This window comes from Thalia democratica, chromosome 6 (assembly GCF_965202585.1).
Source record: "Thalia democratica chromosome 6, ktThaDemo2.hap1.1, whole genome shotgun sequence".
NCBI classification, from domain to species: domain Eukaryota; kingdom Metazoa; phylum Chordata; class Thaliacea; order Salpida; family Salpidae; genus Thalia; species Thalia democratica.
In genome coordinates this window covers 19,459,497-19,482,983 of record NC_139170.1, presented here as the reverse complement: position 1 = coordinate 19,482,983, position 23,487 = coordinate 19,459,497, and the positions used below count along the sequence as shown (strand labels likewise).

The 23,487-nt window shown below is 25.0% G+C and overlaps 1 protein-coding gene across 1 annotated transcript; it reads right to left on the bottom strand.

Annotated features, from left to right (window-relative positions):
* Positions 1-1,485: 1,485 nt before the first annotated feature.
* Positions 1,486-10,722, bottom strand: LOC145838882 (tudor domain-containing protein 5-like). Its single transcript, XM_082946503.1, has 8 exons — positions 10,562-10,722; positions 10,027-10,202; positions 9,442-9,624; positions 8,502-8,656; positions 8,152-8,282; positions 7,719-7,815; positions 1,768-1,999; positions 1,486-1,607 (listed from the first exon to the last, which is right to left on the bottom strand). The coding sequence occupies exons 1-8, from the start codon at positions 10,720-10,722 to the stop codon at positions 1,486-1,488; spliced, it is 1,257 nt and encodes a 418-aa protein (XP_082802629.1).
* Positions 10,723-23,487: the final 12,765 nt, after the last annotated feature.

The window sequence follows — 23,487 nt, the reverse complement described above, 5'->3', positions numbered from 1 at the left end:
ACCCCCCTAAACTATTAATAATAATAATAAAAAGTTAAAGACTTGTGCGTTTGGAGGACAACATTTTTAAGTTTTCAAGAAAGTATTAAATTATTAAAATTGAATGGATTTAAAATTAGAATAAAATAAGCAACAACTAGTAGATTCAACATTCTTGAACTTACTTCTATGAGCTAATTAGTTGCAGTAGAGTTACGCAGAAACAATCTACCCCTTCCAATTGGTTTTATCACTATTTGTTTTTCCAATGCTCGTTGTGATGTCATAGTTGATGTATACGAACATGTACTTTCGCCCGATGAAATTTTTGAATTACTATAACTTGATTTCGAGATTGTATACATTTCATTTCTAGAAAAAAAACTCTTGTACTTCTTGATAAAACTTGGATTGAAGTTATGAAACTAAAATAAAAATTTCTAAAACTATCTAACTATTTTCTACATATTAGCTATGATATTAAAATTTAGCTTCAAAATGATTGTCTTTGTAGATTTTTTTTACATTTTGAGATCTTAAAACAGTTTCTTTGAATAATAGTTGAAACTAGTTGGTGAAAAAAAAGACAATTTTAATTTTACAAATAAATATAAAAAATTTATAGAAAAATTAAACAAAAGATTTAACAAAACCATTCAAAAGCTAAATAAACCTGTTTTTAATATTATCACCACATGCAGTAATATAACTTGCAGACGTTTCTTGAGGTGTTTTCATGTCAAAACTACTAGTTTCATTACAGTGAACTAATAAAAAAAAAACAGGTGATAGTTGTTCATATGAAATAAAAGTTTTCTTAAATAATTTGAGTTAAAAAAAAAAAGAAATCACCACAAACTTCAAGTGAAAATAAAAAATATGTGTATAGGTTTACTTCGACTTTGATTAAAACTTAGAAATTTAAACAACAATAGAAACTGGAAATAACCTTTCTATTAATGTACTAAATTATACTAATGTTTATATAACACTACTGAAAGTTTATAAAAATTACTACTCAAATAGTAAGTTTTTAAACTTTAACAGTTATTTCAATAATATATAATAATGTTTAATATATAATTATTTATTAATATAGTAATGCTTTTAATCAGAACAAATTATTTATCCTAGTATATTTTAACTTACTGTGTTCTTCTGTTGAATTTGTTTCTACTATTTCTGATCCTATACTCTAAAAAAGTTAGAAATAAAAGTTAATCTTCTTTAGTAGAAAACTAAATGTTTTAAGAAAGCTTTTTTTAATAACTTTAAAACAAAATAAGTTTAAAAACAGCTTTGTAAAAATATATAAACAACTAATTTAGTTTTTACTACAATTTACCTTTATTCTAAACATAAGATTACTTTAAAATACATTAGTTTTGAAAATATCAATTTAGTTTAAATTAGAGAGTAGAACTTTATAAACAAAAGACATCAACGGAGCAAATACAAATATCAAACAATATCCGGAGCTGTTAAATTAATATAGAAAACTTTTCATTAAACCTGGTAATCGTAAACAGCAAGACCCATGTCCACTAAAACATCATTAATGAATTTGTCGTTGCGGTGGTCCGTTGTGTCACATAAATTTAATTTTAACTTTTTACCTCTGGTGTAATCTGCTATGAGAAATTACAAAATTTTCTCGGGTATCAACAAAAAACTATTTTCAAACCAAGACGTTTAGCATGTTTTAAAGCCAAAAGTAAGTCAATCAATATCGTTAGCTTATTTTAAATGCTACAAAATTTGAAAACTTAGAAAGTAAGGAAACAAAACCTTCTACGCTAGCAACGAGCGTCTTGTATTTGCAAAATTCGAGCATCTCTTGTCTCGCTTCTCTGCTCCAATCTTTTGCGCCAGCTTGCGGTGAGATGTTGGCTAAAGAAGCTTCGATCATGAGGGCGGGCAAACAGTTGAGGTATTTGCATTTCATCCAGAAAACACCAGTGACGGGCACCTGAAGCTTGTCTCCGTAGTCAACGAACAGCACTTCCACGGTGTGTTTGTTCTGTTGGTGTTTCTTCGTATGAGATTTGTGAGCAGTTTTATAGATACTTGCGGCACAGCATAAAGTTTAGTTTTGAATAGAAACTAGGCAATGTATAAATGTTTCGAAAAAAAAAACAATTTTCAAGACATTTTGTCCTAGGCTTTAGTTTTGAATTTATCTACATAATTGTTCTAAAATATTAAACTTTTTTTCGCAGCCATGGACGTCAGAGGTAGTAAGATTGTTATAAAATAAATACCGATTTTACAATCAAAGTTGTTTGCAGGCCCAATTTTTTTTGTAAATGTTCAAAAGCAAAATGTCGAACTATAAGAGTAATAATCAATTTATTTTCAAATTACAAAAATTAGTACAAAACTGTATTAAAAAAACTTTATCTATATAGGATAATATTAACGATAAGACTGTATCTATTTGATAATAAAAAGAAAACTATTGTTTAGAAAGTCAACTAATTCACAAATTTAAAAATAATTGATTTTAGGGCGATTCTAACAATTTTTTACAAAAAAACACATGCTTTAAGAATTTTGTGAAAGTCATATCTCAAAAAAAAAAACTTTTTTATCACGTAAAAACTCAATCAAAGGAAATTTTACACAAACTACATTGAGTAAGGGTGGGTAATTTTTTTCTAGTCGGCGCGCTAGATTTACAGCAATTATTTTTTTGACTTGCTAAAAAGTTTTAGCGGGCAGCGTAACTTTGAAAAAATTGACTACAAAATTAAAACTCATTAAAAGTAAAATAGCAAGGACCATAAATGTGTACTCAAAGTCAAGATAACAGCACATTTAAAAAATACTTGATATTCAAAGGCTCAGCTTTTTTTTTTCACAAGTTATCATTAAACAAAAATAGATCGCTGACCGGAGATTTTGATGGCTTACCGTACGTTGCCAACTTCTAATATAGATTTATATGTGTAGAAATTAATCTTGTAATATCAAAATATGAATAAAATCAATCTACGTATCAAAGTTTAAAGAACAAACTTTTAAGTAATACTCTACTTTAATTCTGACATTATAATAGTCTAAATAATTTAATAAAATATAGTAACCTGCCATTTATGTACGCACTGTCGGTTGGGTACGCACTTTTTGAGTAGCTGTCTAAATTGCGCGAGCGTACAAGATTTCACGAGGGGACAAAATTGCACGAAGATACTTTTGCACAAGAGCGCAAAAGTGCACGAAGATAAAATTGCACGTAGACAAAATTGCACGAAGGTTCACTTTTGCACGAGCGTATATTTTTGCACAAGCAGACAATTTTGCACAAAGGGTCATTTTTGCACGAGTGAGAATTTAGCACGGAGGGTCAGTTTTGCACGTATTTTGTTTCCTTCCCAGGGACGGGTCAAAATTGCGCGTAGACATTTATGCACGAGTGGACAAAATTGCACGAGAAGACTCTTTTGCACGAAAAATTTTATATAATATTTAAAAAATAAAATAATCAGAATTAAAAAAATTTATAACTAAATAATAGAAAAATACGAAAAAAAAATTGTATAACATTTTGAAAAAAAAAAAATTGAATTAGAAAATTTAATAACTAAATAATAAAAAAATTAAGAAAGAAAAAAAATTAAGTAAAAAATTTAAAGTAAAAAATAATAAATTAATTAAAAATAAATAAATAATAATAACTAAAAAAAAAAAAGGATATATAATATTTTTAAATGAAAAAAAAAAATTACTTTTAAGTAAAAAGTAAAAACTTTTGTGAAGTAGATTAAAATAAATTTTAAAAAAAGTCACAATTTAAAAAATCAAATAACTAAATAATAAATAAATTAAGAAAATAAATAAAAAGAGTCAAAATAAATAAAATAAGTAATTAATAAATTTAAAAGAAACAATAATAATTAAAAAAGTCAAAATGAACAAATTAAATAATAAACAAAAATCAATTAAAAAAAATTGTATAAATAAAAATAAAAACTACATTATAAAATTAGATTCTAACCGTTATTAAAATATAATTAACAAAAAGAGTTTTGTTTATATTAATAAAATTTTTTAGTTAAAAATAGAAATAAACTAATTGTAGCGGTTGTATTATTTTGTTTGTTTCATTTTAGTCAAAAGCTTGTATCTCCTTTTTCTTCTAAAAACGTAAGAAGAAAATTGCTTCTGACAGTTCTTTTTCGCAAGTCTGGGTTAGATAAAGAGAAAAAACAGAGCAGGAGAAACTTAAGGGCTAATTAGAGTAAAACGCGTGCAAATAGTGATGCAACTAAGATAAAGTTTAGGCAAATAGAAAATAATGATATATAAATTATGTTTAAAACTTTTATATAAAACAAAAAAAAACAATTTTAAGTATAATTTATGGAAGTACACAGCCGTAACAGAACTTTCTGTGCAATGCACAAGAAAAATTTCATCAGACGGATTTTCTCCTTTCTAAATTTATTTAATTGTCTCACTATTTCGCATGCTCGTTTTTTTCTGTGCAAGAGTATATTCGAGCAATTTTGTCCCCTCGTGCAATTTTAACACCTACCCATGTAAATATTATTTATTTATTTTTACTTTTAATCTTGTTTTATTTCATATTAAAGTTTAGTATAATTTTAATTTTATTTAAGTTTACATCAATACATGTTTATTCTTTAATAAGGAATATTTTTATTAAATTAAAATTCTAGTTTAATTTTTATAAAAAATTTTTAAATTTATATTAGTTTTTATACACAATAATTTAGTTTCAATTAAAAAAATCTGAACAATTAAAAAAATAAAAATAAATATAATTAATATAAACCTAGTTAAATTAAAATTAATTACACTTATACATGCTTATTATTTTTTTATAAAATATAAAGGTTTAAATATATTTTTATTTACTTATATTGTTTTTGTGCAAAATTAACTCTCCGTGCAAAACTGTCTGTCGTGCGAAATTGAGCTTCCGTGCAAAATATTCTTCGTGCAATTTTGTCCCCTGTGCAATTTTGTGCCCGCGTGCAAACTAGCCTTCGTGCATAGTATCTTCGTGCATTTTTGTACACTCGTGCAATTTTGTCTTGGCGCAATTTAGACCCGTTCCCGCACTTTTTAGTCGAAAAGCGCTGCGTTCATAATGTTTTTTTTTTACTTAAAAATAATAAAAAAACTTTAAAGTTGTAACACTAAATTGTTATATTTTAAATAAATCATTTGTGTAGCTGTCAAATTTGCACGAGCATACAAAATTGCACCAGGGAACAAGATTGCTTGAGTGCACAAAGAAACTTTTTCACGAGCAGAAAATTTTGCACGGGTTGATTTTTTTTTAAATTTAGTTTTTTTTTTTACTATCGTTGTTAACCCTAACCCTCGGTCGGTAACTTATTTTATTTTTTTTTACTATCAAACTTACCCCTAACCCTTACCCTCGGTCGGTAGCTTTTTTTTTTTAATTTTAACTATCACTGCTACCCCTAACCCTTACCCTCGGTCAGTATTTTTTTTTTCTTTTATTAATTTATATTTTAGTTTTTTTATTAATTTATCTTTTAGTTTTTTTTCTGTTTTTTTTATTTTTTCTGTTTTTTTCTACTCTCGTGCAAAATTGACTCTTGGTGCAAAATTGTCTTAGTGAAATTTTGTTCCCTCGTGAAAATTTGTTCTCGTGCAATTTTGACCCGTTCCCAAATTATATAGTATAAAATTCAAATAAATTAAAACTAAAAGAACCAGAAAAAAAAATTATGAACTTAAAAATTGTATATCAAGTCCAATAGTTAAAAAAAAAATATATAACAAATTGTTCTTTCAAAAATTTATTTTACAAACAAAGTATCGGTCAAAGACCTCGTCAGTGCTTAAATAAATCTAAAAAATATATGTGACAGTCATGGAAAATAGCATCTAATTAATTAAATTAAAACAAAATTTTTACTCAAAATTTTTACTTTAGAAACTAAACAAATCAAATTTTAATATTAAGACTGAGTTTTAGGTAAAGCTTAAATTTCAGTTAAGTTTTAAAATCAATATAACAACAATAATAATAATAAAAGCTGTATGCAACTTTCTTTTTTCTTCTAGTTAATTTACAGAGTAAACATTGCTAAGCAAAAATGTAATTAATAAAGTGAGCCTAAAATTGAGTTGAATTTAATGTAGCTTATTTTAATTGTGACGCAGCTATTGAAAATTTAAACAATCTTGTGCTTGTAATCGGTTTGTTTTTACAGGATGTTACAGGATTGTTTAAATTTTCAATAGTTACGTCACAATTAAAATAAACTACATAAATCTCATCTCAATTTTAAGCTCACTTTATTAATTACATTTTTGCTTAAGCAATGTTTACTCTGTAAATTAACTAGAAGAAAAAAGAAAGTTACATACAGCTTTTATTATTATTATTGTTGTTATATTGATTTTAAAACTTAACTAAAATTTAAGCTTTACCTAAAACTCAGTCTTAATATTAAAATTAGATTTGTTTAGTTTCTAAAGTAATAATTTTGAGTAAAAAATTGGTTTTATTTTAATTTAAGTGTTTAAATGCTATTTTCCATGACTGTCACATATCTTTTTTAGACTTATATAAGCACTGACGAGGTCTTTGACCAAAACTTAGTTTGTAAAATATATTTTTGAAAGAATAAATTCATTATTTCTCCTCCAATAGTTGAGATCTCTCTATTTGTTTTTTTAAAACCAAAACATATAAAAACATATAACAGTTTATTTAAGGAAAATAACGAACAGTGAAATTTAAATGTTAATTTCCCATGATTAAAACATAGCAATAAAAAATATTTTAAAGGTTATAAAAAAAATATATAAACGAAAATAATGTACAGTGCAACTAACATTTACATACCCCATGATTGAAACATAAATGAAAAAACCGTACAAACATCTAAATTAAAGTTTAGATAAACGAAAATAATGACATTTACATACCCCATGATTGAAAATAATTGTAAAATTCTTATAAAAAAGCGATATTAATGAAAATAAAGAACATTGCAAATAACATTTACATACTCCATGATTAAAACACATATGTAAAAGGGGATAAAAAAAGATATTAATGATAATTAACGTGCTTTGGCTTAATGTAGGTATACCAAAACCAAAATTTCTTAGGTACACATTGCCGGTAGGTAATGTTATGTTCAAAGAGCGTACCTAAGCTGTAGGTTAATGTAACTAATTTAGACTAACTTTAAAGTTTTTCATTACTTTTCTATAACTATTTATAACAGATGCAAAAAATGCTTTGACTATACATGAATTTTCAAGGTTGTTTCAACTGTAATAAAATGTTCATTATAATTTAAATTTTTATTACTAATTATTTTAAATACTAACATAATAACATAACACTCTAGTAAAATAAAAATAATTGTTAAGAATGTTTTGAACAAGGTTGATCTATTTAACTAGTGTTAAACGTCTACATCTTTAAGCTCCGAAACTTGCTATTAAACTCTTAAACAATCCTTTATGTTTGATATCAAACTGATATAAACTATAAAAAACTATACTTAAAGTAAGACTAAAAACTAATTAACATTTTAGTTTTAACTTTATTGTAAATTTATTATAGTATGAGACAAATATACTAATTTCACCATGTAACAAATAACACTTGTGCTCTATTCTTTAAATCTAAACTCCAATTTTTCAACAATTAAATTCTATTACCTTCATCTTCAAATAGTCTTAACAACACTGAAACAAACTAACAACAATAAGCTTACGTTTGACTTTTTAGTTATCATGGCGCGGTTGCAGCTCATATCTCCAGGAAAGATCGCCACACAGACTTGTCCAACTTCCATCAAGTCCAGCGGCATTCTTTTCAGTAACATAATTTAACTTTGTAGGCGGCTTAAACCAGGTATTATTAATCAAATGTTATAAATAAAAAACTATTCACTAATATCTTCACTATATTACAAGTTAAAGAGTAATTCTTATAACAAAACAGTTATCAATAAAATAAAACTTAATCAGTTCTTCAAAGTTTTAACACTAAACTATAAAAAGATTACACGTAGAGAAAATCTACAATACGTTCATTTTATTTCAATTAAAAAAAAGCATAATTTTTGGTATATCTTGATACAGAAACAATGTAGCTGTTCTTTAAAACAGTTTAGCTTCTAAAAAGTTCAAATAAAGCTTACTAACCGGTATTTTTTCTGAGTCAGTTGTTGCCCGTAATCAACTTCTAATTCATCCATTATTCTAGCTAACAAAGTTGTGGTTTCTTCACTAACTAGTTGTACTATAAAATACGACGGCGATAACACGTGTGATACCTGCAAGTACACATTTCCAGTTGTTATAAACTAACTTAAACTTACTTTATTGAAAAGTTTGAACATATTAAAACTTAAATATTTAAATAAAAAAATTGTTGTGCAAAAGTTATCCTGCAGAAAAATAAAACTATTAACTTTAAGTAACTCCTACAAGCCCAGTAAAAAATTATCTTTGTTTTTAGTTATTAAAAACACATTTTTCTGTTTGTAACCTACTTTTACGTCAAAGTAAGATCCATTAGTGGGGGGCATTTGTGGTAACTTATAAGAAATACCTTTGCCCACAGCATCACATGGAGCTTTAATAAATAAATCTTTTACTTCTTGAGTCAACTCTTCAATGGACTTTCGTCTTGTTATAACACATTTATCTAGAATAAACAACCTTCTAAACATTGATTAAATTTAAAATTTAAAGTTTTTGTATTACCTACTAAACATGAGCTAATGATGGCACAAAATAGTATGTATTGTAACTTGTGTGATTCTTTGAACTCTTTAGCTTATGATAATTCATAATGTAAAGAATGAAACAAATGTCATAAAACAGTGTAAACAAATCTTTAGCATATTTATTAGTCTGCATAATTAAAGTAAGTTGTCAAAAATAAGGTTAAACACTTTTTAGACTTTTTACTATGAGCTAAAGACTTTTTTACAAAGTATTTTTAGAATAAACTGTTTCACTGAATTTTATATATTTTTTGTATTATATCAGTAATATAAAATGTTTAAACTAACTAAAATCTATAATTATAAAATATTAAAACATCAAATCTTTTAAAAATTTTGATAAACTAAACTTTTAAGAAAATCAAAAGAAATGTGTCTATGTTTAAATTCGTTGGACTAATACGTTTACTTGCTTATTCGCAAATAACAGCTCAACTAAACCCTAAATGTATTTAATTTTCACTTTTATAACAGTAAAAACTTTTAAGAACTCATTAAGTTGTCTATTAATGAAGCGTAATTTTATTTTAAAATAAACTTTTACATGGTAATAGTAAAATAACAATTAAAATAAATTTTACAATGTATAGCAACAAATGTCATTTAATTCGTAAAAATACACTTTTTATAAAGTGGAAATGTTTTATTAAAATTAAGTTCTATATTAAATATTTTATATTTATATATTTTTTTTTAATATTACCGTTCTGTATTTCAAAGTCTATGATATCTGCAAGCCGAATCAATAGCTGTTCAACACAGCTCATTTCAAGAGACTTGAAGTCTAGAGCAACTTTATATTGCAAATGGTAGACATCACAAAAACAATCTGCTTGTATACCGCTTGGAAACTTTTCCATCAACTTGTCGACTCTGTTCTTAATTTCTTTGAGACGATTTGTTTTTTCCGTTGAACTTAATACTGCTTTTTTTGATGATAAGGCTAAATTTAAAATAGAACTCATTTATTTATACTTTTTAATGGTTATAATATATAAAGAGTAAAAACATACATTTAAATTAAAAGTAAGTTTTAAACTTTAATTACTTTGAGATTAATGATAATCGAGATTATTTTTGAAATAGAACAGTACCCAATATTTTAAGTCGAGAATCAATTTTGCGCTTATTCAAGGTTCATACATTTAAAGAGTGTATAAAATACTAGGTTACTAATTATATTTTAAAATGTAATTTTGTAACGTATTTATTAGTTAAAAATAAATAAACCAACTATTGTTTGACGAGTTTTTAAGGCAAAATTGTTGTAAACTAAGCATCCAATCACCAGTTGGGGAAAGGCGTTTCATGTAAACTAATTCGGTGAAGCGTGACAGGAAGTCAGTTATGGAGAAAAAGCCAAGATCGATGATGTCAAGAGGCTCATTGTAAGTTTGTTCATACAGAAATGTCAGTTTGGCACACATTAGCCCTTGTTGGTGCTGCTTTAGTATGTCAATTATCCTGCAAGTTTATACATTTGAAACTCATTAAATATGAGATAAACAGCTTTATACGAAAGAAGCGGAAATTCACATAGCAGCCTACTTTTAATTTTTTTAGATTGTTTTAAACGGATACCACCAGTTAACATATTTTCTTTCACACAAAAGAAATATAAATTGTGACAGCTAAAAATGAAAGTGCACAACAATTAAAAGCTCATAAAATACAAAGTAGTATTTGTGAGTAGCAGGTGAAAAAATTATAAACATGTTTTCAGAAAATACAAGTTAAAAAAAGGTTTTAAAATAGTTTCAACATCATTTATAGGCAATCTTTTTAAAAGTATACATAAGTATTAAAGTATTGGATAAGCTCACCTGTTCTTAATAATTTTAATTTTATCACTGTCTGTGAGCTTTGTAGGAACTGAATCTGTTCGGTTATCAGTGCTATTTGTGCTTGTCATACTTGCTGTAACACAGTCACGATGTACTTTTTGAGATTTATCATTGTTATTAGTTTTTCTTGTAGCATGCATAGTATTTTCAGGACTTTTTTTGATGTTTGATAAAATTGTTTCTTTTATTCTATTGTTAAAGTTTTCTGAAATATTTTCAAATCGTTTTTTTATACAATTGATTTTTAAAACTTATTTATTAATAGTACTTTTAATAATTAAATATATTTAACTTATTTTATGAAATTCGAAGTTTCATAAATAATCTAAAGTAAGTCCGACCTTATTTTAAGCTATAAACAAGATTTTAATTAGATTTTTAACGAGTTATAAACTTTTAACTATACACAGTTGTATTATTTTCTTTTATAAGCCAACTATCTAAATCAGGGTTTCCCAAAGTGGGCGATATCGCCCCCCTGGGGGCGATTTTAGTAATTCGGGGGGCGATAATTAGTAAGGGGGCGAAAGGGTGGGCGATAACTAGTAAGGGGGCGAAAAGGGGGCGATTTTCAAATGTTGGGCTGTCATAAGATTTTACTTTTTTTCTTGCTATTTTACTAATTTTAGCTTGCTATTAATTACTTGACCCTGAGGTAAAACTTAAACAAAAAAGTTTATTCTACTTATGTAAAAAATAGAAAAAAAAACAAGTGCTTATGACTCCTACTTTCAAGTAAATACTTTATTTTTATTCATATGTTTCCTTATTTAACAATTACATAGATCATAGACGATTGGAATCCCTCTCACTATTTTGTAACCTGACATATATGTTATTTGGGATCGTAAATGATTTGTAAAAATCTATGTTATTTATTATTAACTATGACCACATGATACTTCCAGTTGTTTTTTGAAAAGTCATTTAGTTAGACTAAGAAATAAAACTATACAGCGTTGCCAATTTACCTAGAAACCTGGAATTTGAAAATTTAGGAAAAAAAAAAACTGGAAAAAAACTGGAATTTTTAATAATCTAAACAAATTAAGTAGTAAATTTAGACTTGACACAAAAAAGCTATCCTATAGATAAAAATATGGATTCCTTCGAGGCAGATACTTTTGAAGTAAACGACTTACAGGAAACCTTTTCAGACTTACAAACTGACCTTTAAGTTAAAGTAAATTCTTCCAAAGAACGATATGAAAGCTTTTGGACTTAACAAAAACTAAGGCAAAAATATCCAATAATTTGAGAGGAATTTAGATTGTTGTTTATAGCTTTTCCTTCTAGCTACGTTGTTGAAAAAACTTTAGTTCATTATCAACATCTTGAGCAAAAGATCTCATCTAGATATTTATAAAGGAGGTCACTTAAGGCTCTATTTTACTGATTAAGAATCAGGTTAGAAAAACTTGCAAGCAGTCATGAATCTCATCCTTCACTTTATATTAGACTTCGGTCGCAGACATTATTTTATGAAAATTTTTAAATTTTGTTTGATCTTTTGAAATATTTCTTATTTAATCTGGTTTGTATTGTATTTGAGTAGTCTTTTTATAACAACAACTTTATTATGCTATTTATTCTACAACAGGTTTGCATAATGCCTAATAAATATTAATTACGGTAGACTTCCGCTTGAGTTCGCACTTTTCACCCAAAAAAGGTGCATATTTATATTTTCCTAAATTTAACTAAAGTAAAGTCTATTACTAACTATATATTAATAAAACAAAAAAAAATTAATATTTAATAGATTATATAGGTCTATTTTTTTAATAAAAGTTGGTTTTTTGTTTTAGTGGATTTCATGTTTATTCATAACATTATTGCATATAAAATATTGAAATTTGTCATTTTGTAAAAAAAATATGGTAATAGTTTTTTAAGTTTGCACTTTTTAATTTTTTTCAAAGTGCGAACTCAAGCGGAAGTCTACTATATTTATTAAATGGTTTATGTTTAAAAGTTTTTAATAGTTTTATTTTTACCTGGGTAATTTTGAAGTTCATATTTGTCGTTTTACATTACACTAAAAACTTTTATAGCATAGTGATTAAAACATTTTTTTGAATTTGACAGGTTTTATTTATTTGACAGGTTTTTGTTATTACTTGTTTAATCTGTATATAACTTACATCACTATATAATTATTATCTGATTGTAAAACTTTGATAATCATTAAAGTTTTTATTTCTAAAAAGAACTTTTTGGTTTTATAAGAGTATAAATTTGAGGTTTCTATTTGAAATGACTTCTACTTTTTCATTTGAAAGTTTTTTAAACTCAATTTTATTTTCTAACTTGACTTATTATTGTTAATAAATTTATTATTATATAAGGAGATTTAAACTATTAATACAACTGTTTTTTGTTGTATCTTAATTCAATATATATAAGCAAATAGAAAATACTTAGTTTATTTTAATACTTCAACACTAGCTTTTAGTTTTTCACTATTTTCCTCTGTTAAATTTTTATAGGCTAATAGCTAGAAAAAAAAAACTTTTTAAACAGAATTAAATAAGCCATCAAAATGACTGCTACAGTTACAAAACAAAATTTTAACCTAGTTAAAAATTTTTTTTAATTGATTACTTTTTGTTCACAGAATTAACTGTAAAACATTGGATTTTTTTTTGAATTTAAATGAAGAAAAAAATAATAGAATTCAGGTTTAGTTCCCTAAAGATTATTCCAAGTCAAAAACTATTTCATGGTATTCTACTACGAAACATATAGTTTAAAAAGTTTAAAATTAAATTTCAAACTATACAACTAGCTTGCTTACATATATCTTAGCATTGAAACTAATAAATTTACTGCATTGACTGAAGCTGTTGATCAAACCACTTTTCATATTAGATAATCAACCAGTCGGTCAAACTTCCTCAATCAAGATCAGAAATTATTTTTTAATTTTTATTTTATATGTGTAAAATAAACTGTTCATTTTTTTATAGGTTTTTAATCTCTGGTATAGTAATTTTAGAATATGCCTATTTATGAAATAATTTAAGTATTTTATTTGGCTTAAATAAGTTACTTAGTATTAACTTCTAAATGTCCGAAATTTGTTAAATGAGATACTATTATTATGTCAGGTTTCAGTTAAGATTTCAGATGGGTAACCTACAGCTCAGATCAAGTCGCAGATCCAGTCGAATTTCGACCCGCTAAGTAAACTGAAAACTACTTGTGCAAAATAAATAAAATTTAGTTTTTTGATACTTAATATTTTGAAACTCGCTTTCATTTCGTTTTTAGTTCACAATAGTATTTCATAGATCACAATAATACTAAATTATTTTATTACAATTTTGCTCGAGTTTTTTATTTTCTTATTTGTTATTTTTTTTAAATTATGCAGCCCGCAATTACTTTTTTTAAAGACTTGAAACTAGAAAAGATTTTTTAGTAAATATGAATTGCTGACTACAAAAGTTGTCCACCACTGACCTAGAAGTTTCATTAGTTTCTAGACAGTTAATATTTAAAAATGATTGATAACAGATTACACAAGACTTTTTAATAATTAAGTATTTTAATACACTTTACTTGGCTTCTAAGAAAATAACTGTAAATTATTTTCTCAAGCCTTGTAACGACTTTGAACACAAAAGTTCGTGCATAAGAAGTACCAGACTAAATTACATTTCGAACACAACTTATTTTTAGCCCAAAGGTTTGTACTCAAAAGAAAAACTACTTTGTAAAATCGTGGGGGGCGATTTTTTTTCAAATTACTGAAAAGGGGGCGATTTAGTAAATGAGTTTGGGAAACCCTGATCTAAATAATACATTTATATTAGTTTCTTAATCTCCATTTCTAATTTTTCGACTTTTATATACACAGAGAAAATTATGCTTTTGGAAACTAACTACTAATTATTTAAATTTTTCGTTTTTATGCTTCAGAACTCAAAATAACCTTAAATTATCTGTTGAAATATTAAACTTTCTTTGAAAACCATTAGTAAAAAAATTATCTAAGTTGTAAATCTTCAAAAATTATGTTTACAAAAAGTACAAAATTAAAAAAAAAAAGCCAAGCAACTACCTCTTATAGAAAATAAGTAATTTTTCCGAAATACAAGTCTTGAACAATGAAATTCAAACAGTTTAGGTATTAGCTCATGTATGATAAACATAATAACTTTTTGAATATATCCTCATATGTCTTAAAAGAATATTAAACTTACTAAAATAGTTGTTGGGTTGATATCTATATGGATACATATAAACATTAGTACCATCTCTTCTTCTATCACCATAATCTAACCGAACAGTTGTGCTCATTTTTTTTGCCATATCTAATACAGAATTGAATCCATGCAATCTTAAATTTGAGCTTGTTCCTGTAAATGGATAATTACTAAAACAACTTATATCTAATTAATTAAATAAAGAAATAAAAGTTTACTTTTAAAATAATTGTTTTAATAAATCTAGATTAATAAACTAAGTATAATATAATTATCTATATACTTTTACTTATCAAAAAAGTTTAAAAACATCATTTTCACCCTTTAATAAACCTGCTTTAAATCAAAGCAACTAGGTCAGCTTTTTTAACTTGAAATGCAAACAAAATGAATTCATTTTATGTTTAAAAAACTATATTTATACTGATCATGTCATATTTACTCACCATTGACTTCTTTAAACAAACTTTCAAACTCTGAAATTGGAAAGCCACTTTTGTAAACACTCAATAAATTATTTACTTTGTCTCGTAGACTTCGACTTGGTATTGTCCCTGATAAGTTGTTTTGCTTTCCTTTATGATATCCATAGCTATTTGGTGTTTTCGACTTAATAAACCCACCACTTTTTCTATTTTGGCTGTGAAAAATGTAGTGCTTGAGTTTGAAAATAATGTTTTCTGTAATATTAGTCACAGTAAAATCAAACTAATTTTGTTTTCAAACAGACTTTTATATTTATTTATAAATATAATGCTAGTTAAATCAACCTTATATTATACGTTTTATTATTGTGTAATTTTATTCACAAAAACAATACAAACGTAAAATAAAATTCAAGTTTTTTAAGTACCAAAAAATATTCGTTATAAAATTAGGACTTTTATATAAATTAATGCCATAAAACAATTATCAAAGAATAAATAAGTAAGTTAAACTTTATTTAAAAGTAATAAAACACAAAGGCTTTTATTTATTTAAAAAACAAAAATTTAATATTATGCTATATTTTTTAATGCAATACTTATTCTTAGTTAGAAAAGATAATTTTGAATAGGTTTATAAAACAACAGTTTTGTAGACTTTACTTTACTAAGATTTCAACTATGATTTTCATGTTGTATTGTAGTAATAACATAAGCAAAACAAAGATAAATGTACATTAATAAGACTTATTTATATAATAGTCCATAAACTATAAAAATAGCAAATGTTTTAGTACTATAAAAAGAAATCAACACTTACTAGTACTATAGAGAACGAATAATAGTAAAATAAAAATATATAAAAACAATTATGATAAAACGGTATAATATAACAATTAAATATAAAAAAAAATTAAAAAATAATGCAAAAAACTAGACAATTTAGATGTTGACATCAAACAAATATATATATAGACTTGTTGATTCAGTAAAAATGTAGATTGTTATTTTTTATAAACTTTAGTTGCATATTGTAAATTAGTATTAATTGATGTTTTACAGAACTAAAGTCTTTTAACATAACATTTACTATTAATTTTTAATATGAATTGCTATAAATAAACGGTATAAAGTAGATCAAACCTTTTATTTCGATTAATATAATTTTCAACTGATCCAAATGAATAAAATATGTTATGATTAGTATTATGATTAGTATTTATCTTTTTTTATTCTCTTATTAATTTTATAACTAATCTTTATGGAAAAAAGTGTTTAATTAATATTAGGTATATCACAAAAATTATTACTCATTTCTTTTGAAAAATTTTTATTCAAAATATAGCTATTCTTTTTCTAAATAGATTAAAAGTCATCGAATTTTTTACAGTTACTCAACCTTAATCAAATTTTTTGAATGAAGTTATGTTATAAGAAAATGTTGGTTATAAACATAATGATTTTAAAAGTATAATTTTTTAATTTTGATATAAAACTTAATGATATTTAAACACAGTTAAATTAACTATTTAGTTATACATATATAGTTATTGAAAACTATTTAAACTTAAACAGAATCTAAAAAAAATAAAGGCTTTATTTTTAAAAGTATGTTTTTGAAAAATTAAAAACAAAATAAATAAATAACTTAAATCAGAAGTATTTTTTAATTTTATTCAGTTATAAAGTAATAATTATGTCGTTTTATAAGGTAAATTTAATAAATTTCTTACTTCTGAAAACCATACATAGGTTTATTGGTTGTAGCTGACTTGCTTCTAGATCTTTTAGAGTTTTGTCCCTGTACAAGTTTATAAATTTTCATAGTCGATTCTGTTGGCTTTCCATATAATATAATTTTACCATCACGCTGGGTAGTTGACTTTAAAACATCAGTCAAGCTCTGAAAAAAATCTGAAGCAGTGTAATATCCAAAACTTTGGTATTTTAGTTTTTCTTGTGTTATCTCTTCGTACTCTTTTACCAATCTTTCTGGACTTAATCCTGGAAAACAAAAGTAAAATAAGATTTAAAAAAACTATCTAGACTTAAAATAACAAAAACTTTTCATACACAATAGGTACAAATATATTTTTCTAAATAACAAATATTATATGAACACTAATACTATAGAAATTTTGCACTTATAAGTTTTTTAAGCTGCTTTTTTGAATATTTCAAATTCTCTGTAAATGTTAAACCCTAGCATAATGCACACATATTTAATTTTTAAACAAGTATTAATTTTATAACCTTTATAAAAAACACAACACTAAAGTAAGTTGCTCAACTAGTAATAAATCTAAAAACTACATTGAATTGCATCCAGATCGTTATACTATAACTAAATTTTCTATTAACTTGGTTTGTGTTAAATGTAAACTTTAAAAAATTACAACAAGTTGAGTAAATTTATAAAAATAACATTTTTAACAAGGCATAATTTTATTATTCAAAAATAAAACAAAACTAGCCTGTTTGAGAGGAAATTAACAAGCTTCTAATAATTTTTTTGACTTCATCTTTTTTAATTTCTGTTACTGACATAATTTTTTAGTTTTAAAAACTGTTAAAAATGTGGGTAAAAATTTATTTATTAAATCAAAAGTTAAGTTTCTAAAAGTGAAAAAAAAAAGATTTTATACTAAAACATAACATAGAAGAATATAATGCACCTTTTTGCTCATCCACAGCTTACATAACACATGTTATTCTTTTTAAGCCATTTAAGTACATTGGAATGCAGGAAAATAATTTAACTTAAAAAACACAGTCAAATTAGTATCAACAACATATACCTTTTGCTTATTTATTTTAAGTTTTAAAATTTTCAAAGATTCAAAAAAAACTTAGTGAGGTGTCAAGCTAACTAACAAAAAAACTTTAGGTCTAGTCGTTTGAGAAAGGATATACAGAAAGGAGATAATGTTTGAGTTTGAAACAATAACATTGGGATTTATTTCAGGGTTGCCACTCTTTGAGCCAAAAAATCTTCCCTGAGTGACCAAAAATTTCCCTGAGTAACCTTAAATATGACAGAGTTTCCCTGAGTATTTTTCAAATCTTAAAAAAAATTTTTAAGAATTCCATTGAAATTTGGATCAAATTTTTAAGGTTTAACTCTTGAATTTTGGTCAATAGGGCTTTTTTCAAATTATCTGCAGTACAGTGACCTAAAAATGCTGAAGTAAAATATTGACAATGTACTTTTTTTTTCTTCATGCATCTCACCACCAAATCTATTTGAGTTTTTTGCAAGACTTTATTGAAACACTCATCAAATGAAATGGAATAAAAAGACGAGCACAAAACTGTTTTTTTAAGACATCTTTAAAAAAAGGGGCTATACCAAAGTTTGTTATATATGAATATTTGGTTCTATTCATGCAGAACTTTTTTGTAATTTCACTATCAGGAAATATGGTAGTGAATAAAGTGTTATTATTATCGCAAGAGTTTCCTGACCAGTTTTCTTTGGTACACTTGAGAGCCCAATAAATTTCAGCAGCTGTTGAAGAAGTTGCAGCTGATATACTAGTTGAACTATTAGCCCCACCAAAATAAGAAGTAATTGCATTATTTTTACTCTTAGAGGCTTTCAATTTAAGATGTTTTTTCGACATACTGTGCGATTTCAATGCCCTTATACCCATGTTGGATAAGGCCATTGGTGTATCATAACCACACCACTTACATTTAAACTTCTCTTTGTCTACATCCTCAAGTAACCAATCTTTGAAGTCTTCATGGTTAAGCCAACTTTTTTTAAACAAGGTTTTAAACTGTACTTTACTCATAATACTTAAAAAAGCTTTTAAATTAAATCTGCAAAAAAGTTGTAAAGTATATTAAAACATTCACACTAAAAAATTAATTACCATTACTGCTACTACTTTTGAAATTATTATTTATAAACAAAAATTTAACCTCTATCTTTTTAACAAAAGTAATACAACACTAATCTGTATTCATTTTAATTTTTTTTACTGAAAACAAGTAGTTGTAAACAAATAACTTTATTATTTAAAAAATAAAAACTAATAGTACAACATAGTGTTTTTTAAACTACGTAAGTAACTAAAAATAAAAAGTTTATTAGAACTTTTCAATGAATAGTTAACAACAACTTTCATTTCTCTAAACTGTTTGATTTTACTTAAGTAAATATAAATTTAAAACTTAAAAAAACTACAATGTTAATACTAAGAATATTGAAGAACTAGCCGCAGGCTAAAAAAATTCTAAATAACCACTTAAAAATTAAAAATTACTACTTTTGAACAAAATATTGAAACTTGATTAACTAAACCTCATTCTAGATTTAGAAAAAAAATTCCCTGAGATTTTCAAAAACTTCCCTGAAATTTAGAGAAAAAATCAAAACTTCCCTGAGTTTCCCTGAGTTAAAAGAAAAATGCCAAAATTCCCTGAGTTTCCCTGAGATTTTCTACAGTTTAAAAATTCCCTGTGATTCCCTGAGTTCCCTGAGTGTGTGGCAACCCTGTTATTTCTAAAACTACTATATAAGTTAATGAAAAAATACTATCTTGAATATTTAGTAGATGTCTAATCAACCTGAATTACTGCATCGGCACTTGATGTAAAATATAAATAATAAAGTAAAGTTTTTATTGATGAAATTTAAAAAAATATGCAATTAACAATAATAAGTTTAGTATTGTTATATTTTTACTAGACTCTGCCCACAAAAATTTCACAATGCTTATTTATTTTAGCCTGTTTGGTTAAATCCAAACAGTATTTTATCGCAACTATGCCTGCCTAAAGTGTCATAATAAGGACAAAATTGGTTGTGGGTTGTCTCAGATAGAATTGTTGTTGGTTGTGTGGTGAAGTTTATTGTTTCTGATGTTTTACTTTGTAAAAAAAAATTCATAATTTTATAATGTAGCATAAAATATATTAGAAATTATAGTTACTAAAACTGAATAATAAATATACATATGATATTTTTCTACAAGTAGTTCAAGTTTTTAAATATGTTTATGTCTCTGATCTACAAATGTTACATGACAATTAAAATTCTTATAAAAACTTTTCAAGGGCAACATCTCAAAAAGTAATTGGTGTTTGAAAAAAAACTCATGTGGGCTTAATTCAGGGATCAGCAGGCATTTGGTTGTAGCAAGCCAAATTTCAAAAATATATATTTGTGGGCCGCTGTTGTAGTTTATTTTTACTTTGCATAACAGACTGGAAATATCTATTGTAAGTTTTAAGTTTCTGATTGGGACTTAATCATTTATTTTGCTCTTCCTTCCAAACCTCAGCAAAGATAATATAAGTTTTTTAATTTGCTTCTGCAGTCCAAACTTCCAAGTTAAAAGGCCACAGTTTAACCCTTTATGCTAAAAACATGTTTGCAAACCAAGTTTTATCTTTTGCAGACTATTTTGCCTACCTCTGATTTATTTAATAAGATATGATGTTCAAAAAAACTGGTAAAAACTGCAAAAACCATAGTTACTAAAAACTAATGTATTTAAGTAAATTTTAAAACTTATTTTAATCATATCTCAAAAATTAATTTAATTTTGTCAAATTTTGAACTTATATGCATCAATCTGCAAAAGACTAAAGCAAAGTTAAACAAATTTATAAAAAAAACAAGCAGAAAAAGAACTCAAAATTAATTTTATTTAATTTAGTTATTTAAATTAGTTATCATTCTTTTATCTATCCTTTTGTTGTACCAGTGTTTTTCTGTATTTATAGTAGTTTGATCTAGTACATGGTTAATATTTTGAGAACAGCATACATAGCCAGCTTTTTGGCAGATTTACTAGTATAAATATTGTCATTTTTGTGTGTCATGTTACTAAATACAAAACTAAATCTTAAAAAGTATGATATATTAATAAATTTTTTGAATTAAGATTTTTTGAATTTTTAAGATATTAAGAGCAACTTCTTTTAGTTATATACTTTTATATTATGTTTAAATCACTGACAGCAGGACTGTAAATTTATAATTACACAGTTTACAAATACCTATCAAAACCACCTTTGTTAAATTTTAGTAGACCAAGACAAGAAGCAAAAAATTTTACAAAATAGTTATTATATCCAATAATACTCAAAAATACAAATTTACGCGTTTGTTATCAAAAGATCCTATTTAAACAAGTTCACTGGAACATATAAAAGATTTTTTTCACTGGAGTATTTTCTTGATTTCGTAGCTCCCTTGAAGTGTGTTAATCCTTTAACACACAGAAACATTTGTTAGTGTAATAAAGTAGGGATACTGTATATTTTGTTATTATTATACACAACATAAACTAACAAATTAAGGGAACAGGGCTGTCCACAATGATTTTTACAAGTTGATCTTATTTTGTAGAGTTTTATCTGAGCTATCATACATTTTAACCGAAAAGTCAAAGTACCTTTTGAGATACAAGCAAGATTTAAGCAGAATCAATGGAAAATTGTTTGTTTTTTGGAAAATAAAAAGTTTAATAAAAATAAACAACCCACTTTTTTGTTTTTTATGTAAAACTTTAATATTTAAAAAAAATTTTAAATTGCAACATTCAAAGTTTTTTAAATTATAAAAGGTATGTTTCCTGAAAATTTGAAGTCTCAAGCTCAAAAATGAAGAAGATAGATTTTCAGTAATTATCTTAATTTCCAAGAAAATTGACCCTGTAAAATAATATTAAAGTAATTAAAAGATCTCTTATAGATTCTTTTTTCAAGCAAAAGCAAAATTAAAACGATTTGAACATTTTCAAAAAACTCTCAAGTAGCATAATAGAGATAATTCTATTTCAATAAGAATTTAAACAACTGAAGATCTTGTTTGACTAGTTTCAAGCGAGTGAAACATTGCATTGTTAATAAAATTTATAATTGATCAAAGAGATGCGATAAAATACATATTTTAAATACATATAACCTTTAACTATTAGAAGTCACTTAGTTTTTTTATTAATAAGTATTTTAGTCTGAAAAACAATGAAAGCTATTGTGTTTAAAAATTTACTTCTAAGTACTTTTTTTACAAAAAGTCTAATGTCTCATAGTTTGCTATTCGAAGTCTGACTTTAATTAACTTAAATACAACTTTTTAAAGTTTTGAATTTATTTTAAAATTGTGTCTCAACAATAAAAAAAACTTTACAGTTATTAAGTTATCATTACAGTTATAAAATCTTTACTTGTACATACAAACTTTAAAAGTAAACCTAGGGTAAACATTTTTTAATTTATTAGTCAAAAAAGTAAATAAATGGAAATAAATTTTAACTTGAAGCCTTAAAAACCAAAAAAAAAAAACTTGAGTTAATGTACTAAAACGATTTTTGAAAAATTTTATATTAGTTGCAAAAATGGCTACCTGTATTTTTGAACATTTAAGTTAAATCTAACGACAATAAAAGTAAATTTCACTTTAATGTCGTTGTTTCTAAATTGTCTGTTTTTGAGATTTGAAAAAAATATATTAAACAAAATAACTAAAGTATATAAATGAATAACAAAACAGTAAGGTAAAGCTTCATAAAATTCAGTATAAAAATAATCAATGTTAACAAGATTCAGTCAGAAACTTTAAAATAGCTAAACCAAACTTATTAAAGTAATTAACTCATTAAGTCTTTAATATATGAGTATGACTAAACTTGTAGCTAGTTTAAATATTTTTAAAAAGTAATACAAACTTATGTTGGTAATAAGTTTTTGCTAGTTAAGTTTTTTTTTTTTTATAATACTAACATTCGAAAAAAATATCTTAAAAAAATTAGACTTATTATAAATAAAACTAAACAATATTGTATGGCTAAATATAAAAATACGTTTTATTATACTTATATTTATAAAAAACATCTAGTTTTCGATAAATTTTTGCCGTTTTTATGCTTTAAGCGTATAATTAGAACAATAAAAAAGTTTATTAGCAAATTTCTATAGAACTTTAAAAATAAACGATATAAAGTGTCAAATAAACTTGAACAAATTGAGATAGCTCATTTTAAAAAACAACTACTTATGAAAGTTAATTTATGTTTTGTTTGTTCTTATATTTAGTTTTGTTTTATTGATTTTTATTGTGTTTTTTAATGTAATTGTGTTTTATTATTTACTTTATTGCCTATTTTTAATCAACTTTCACAAATAAAATATAATCGTCTAATACTAAGTTATAGAATTTTATACACGTCCATTCAAACAAGTGCTTTGCAAAAAAAAAAAGTATATGCATACATTTACTCAGTATCTTCATACTATGCTTTACCGTGAATTA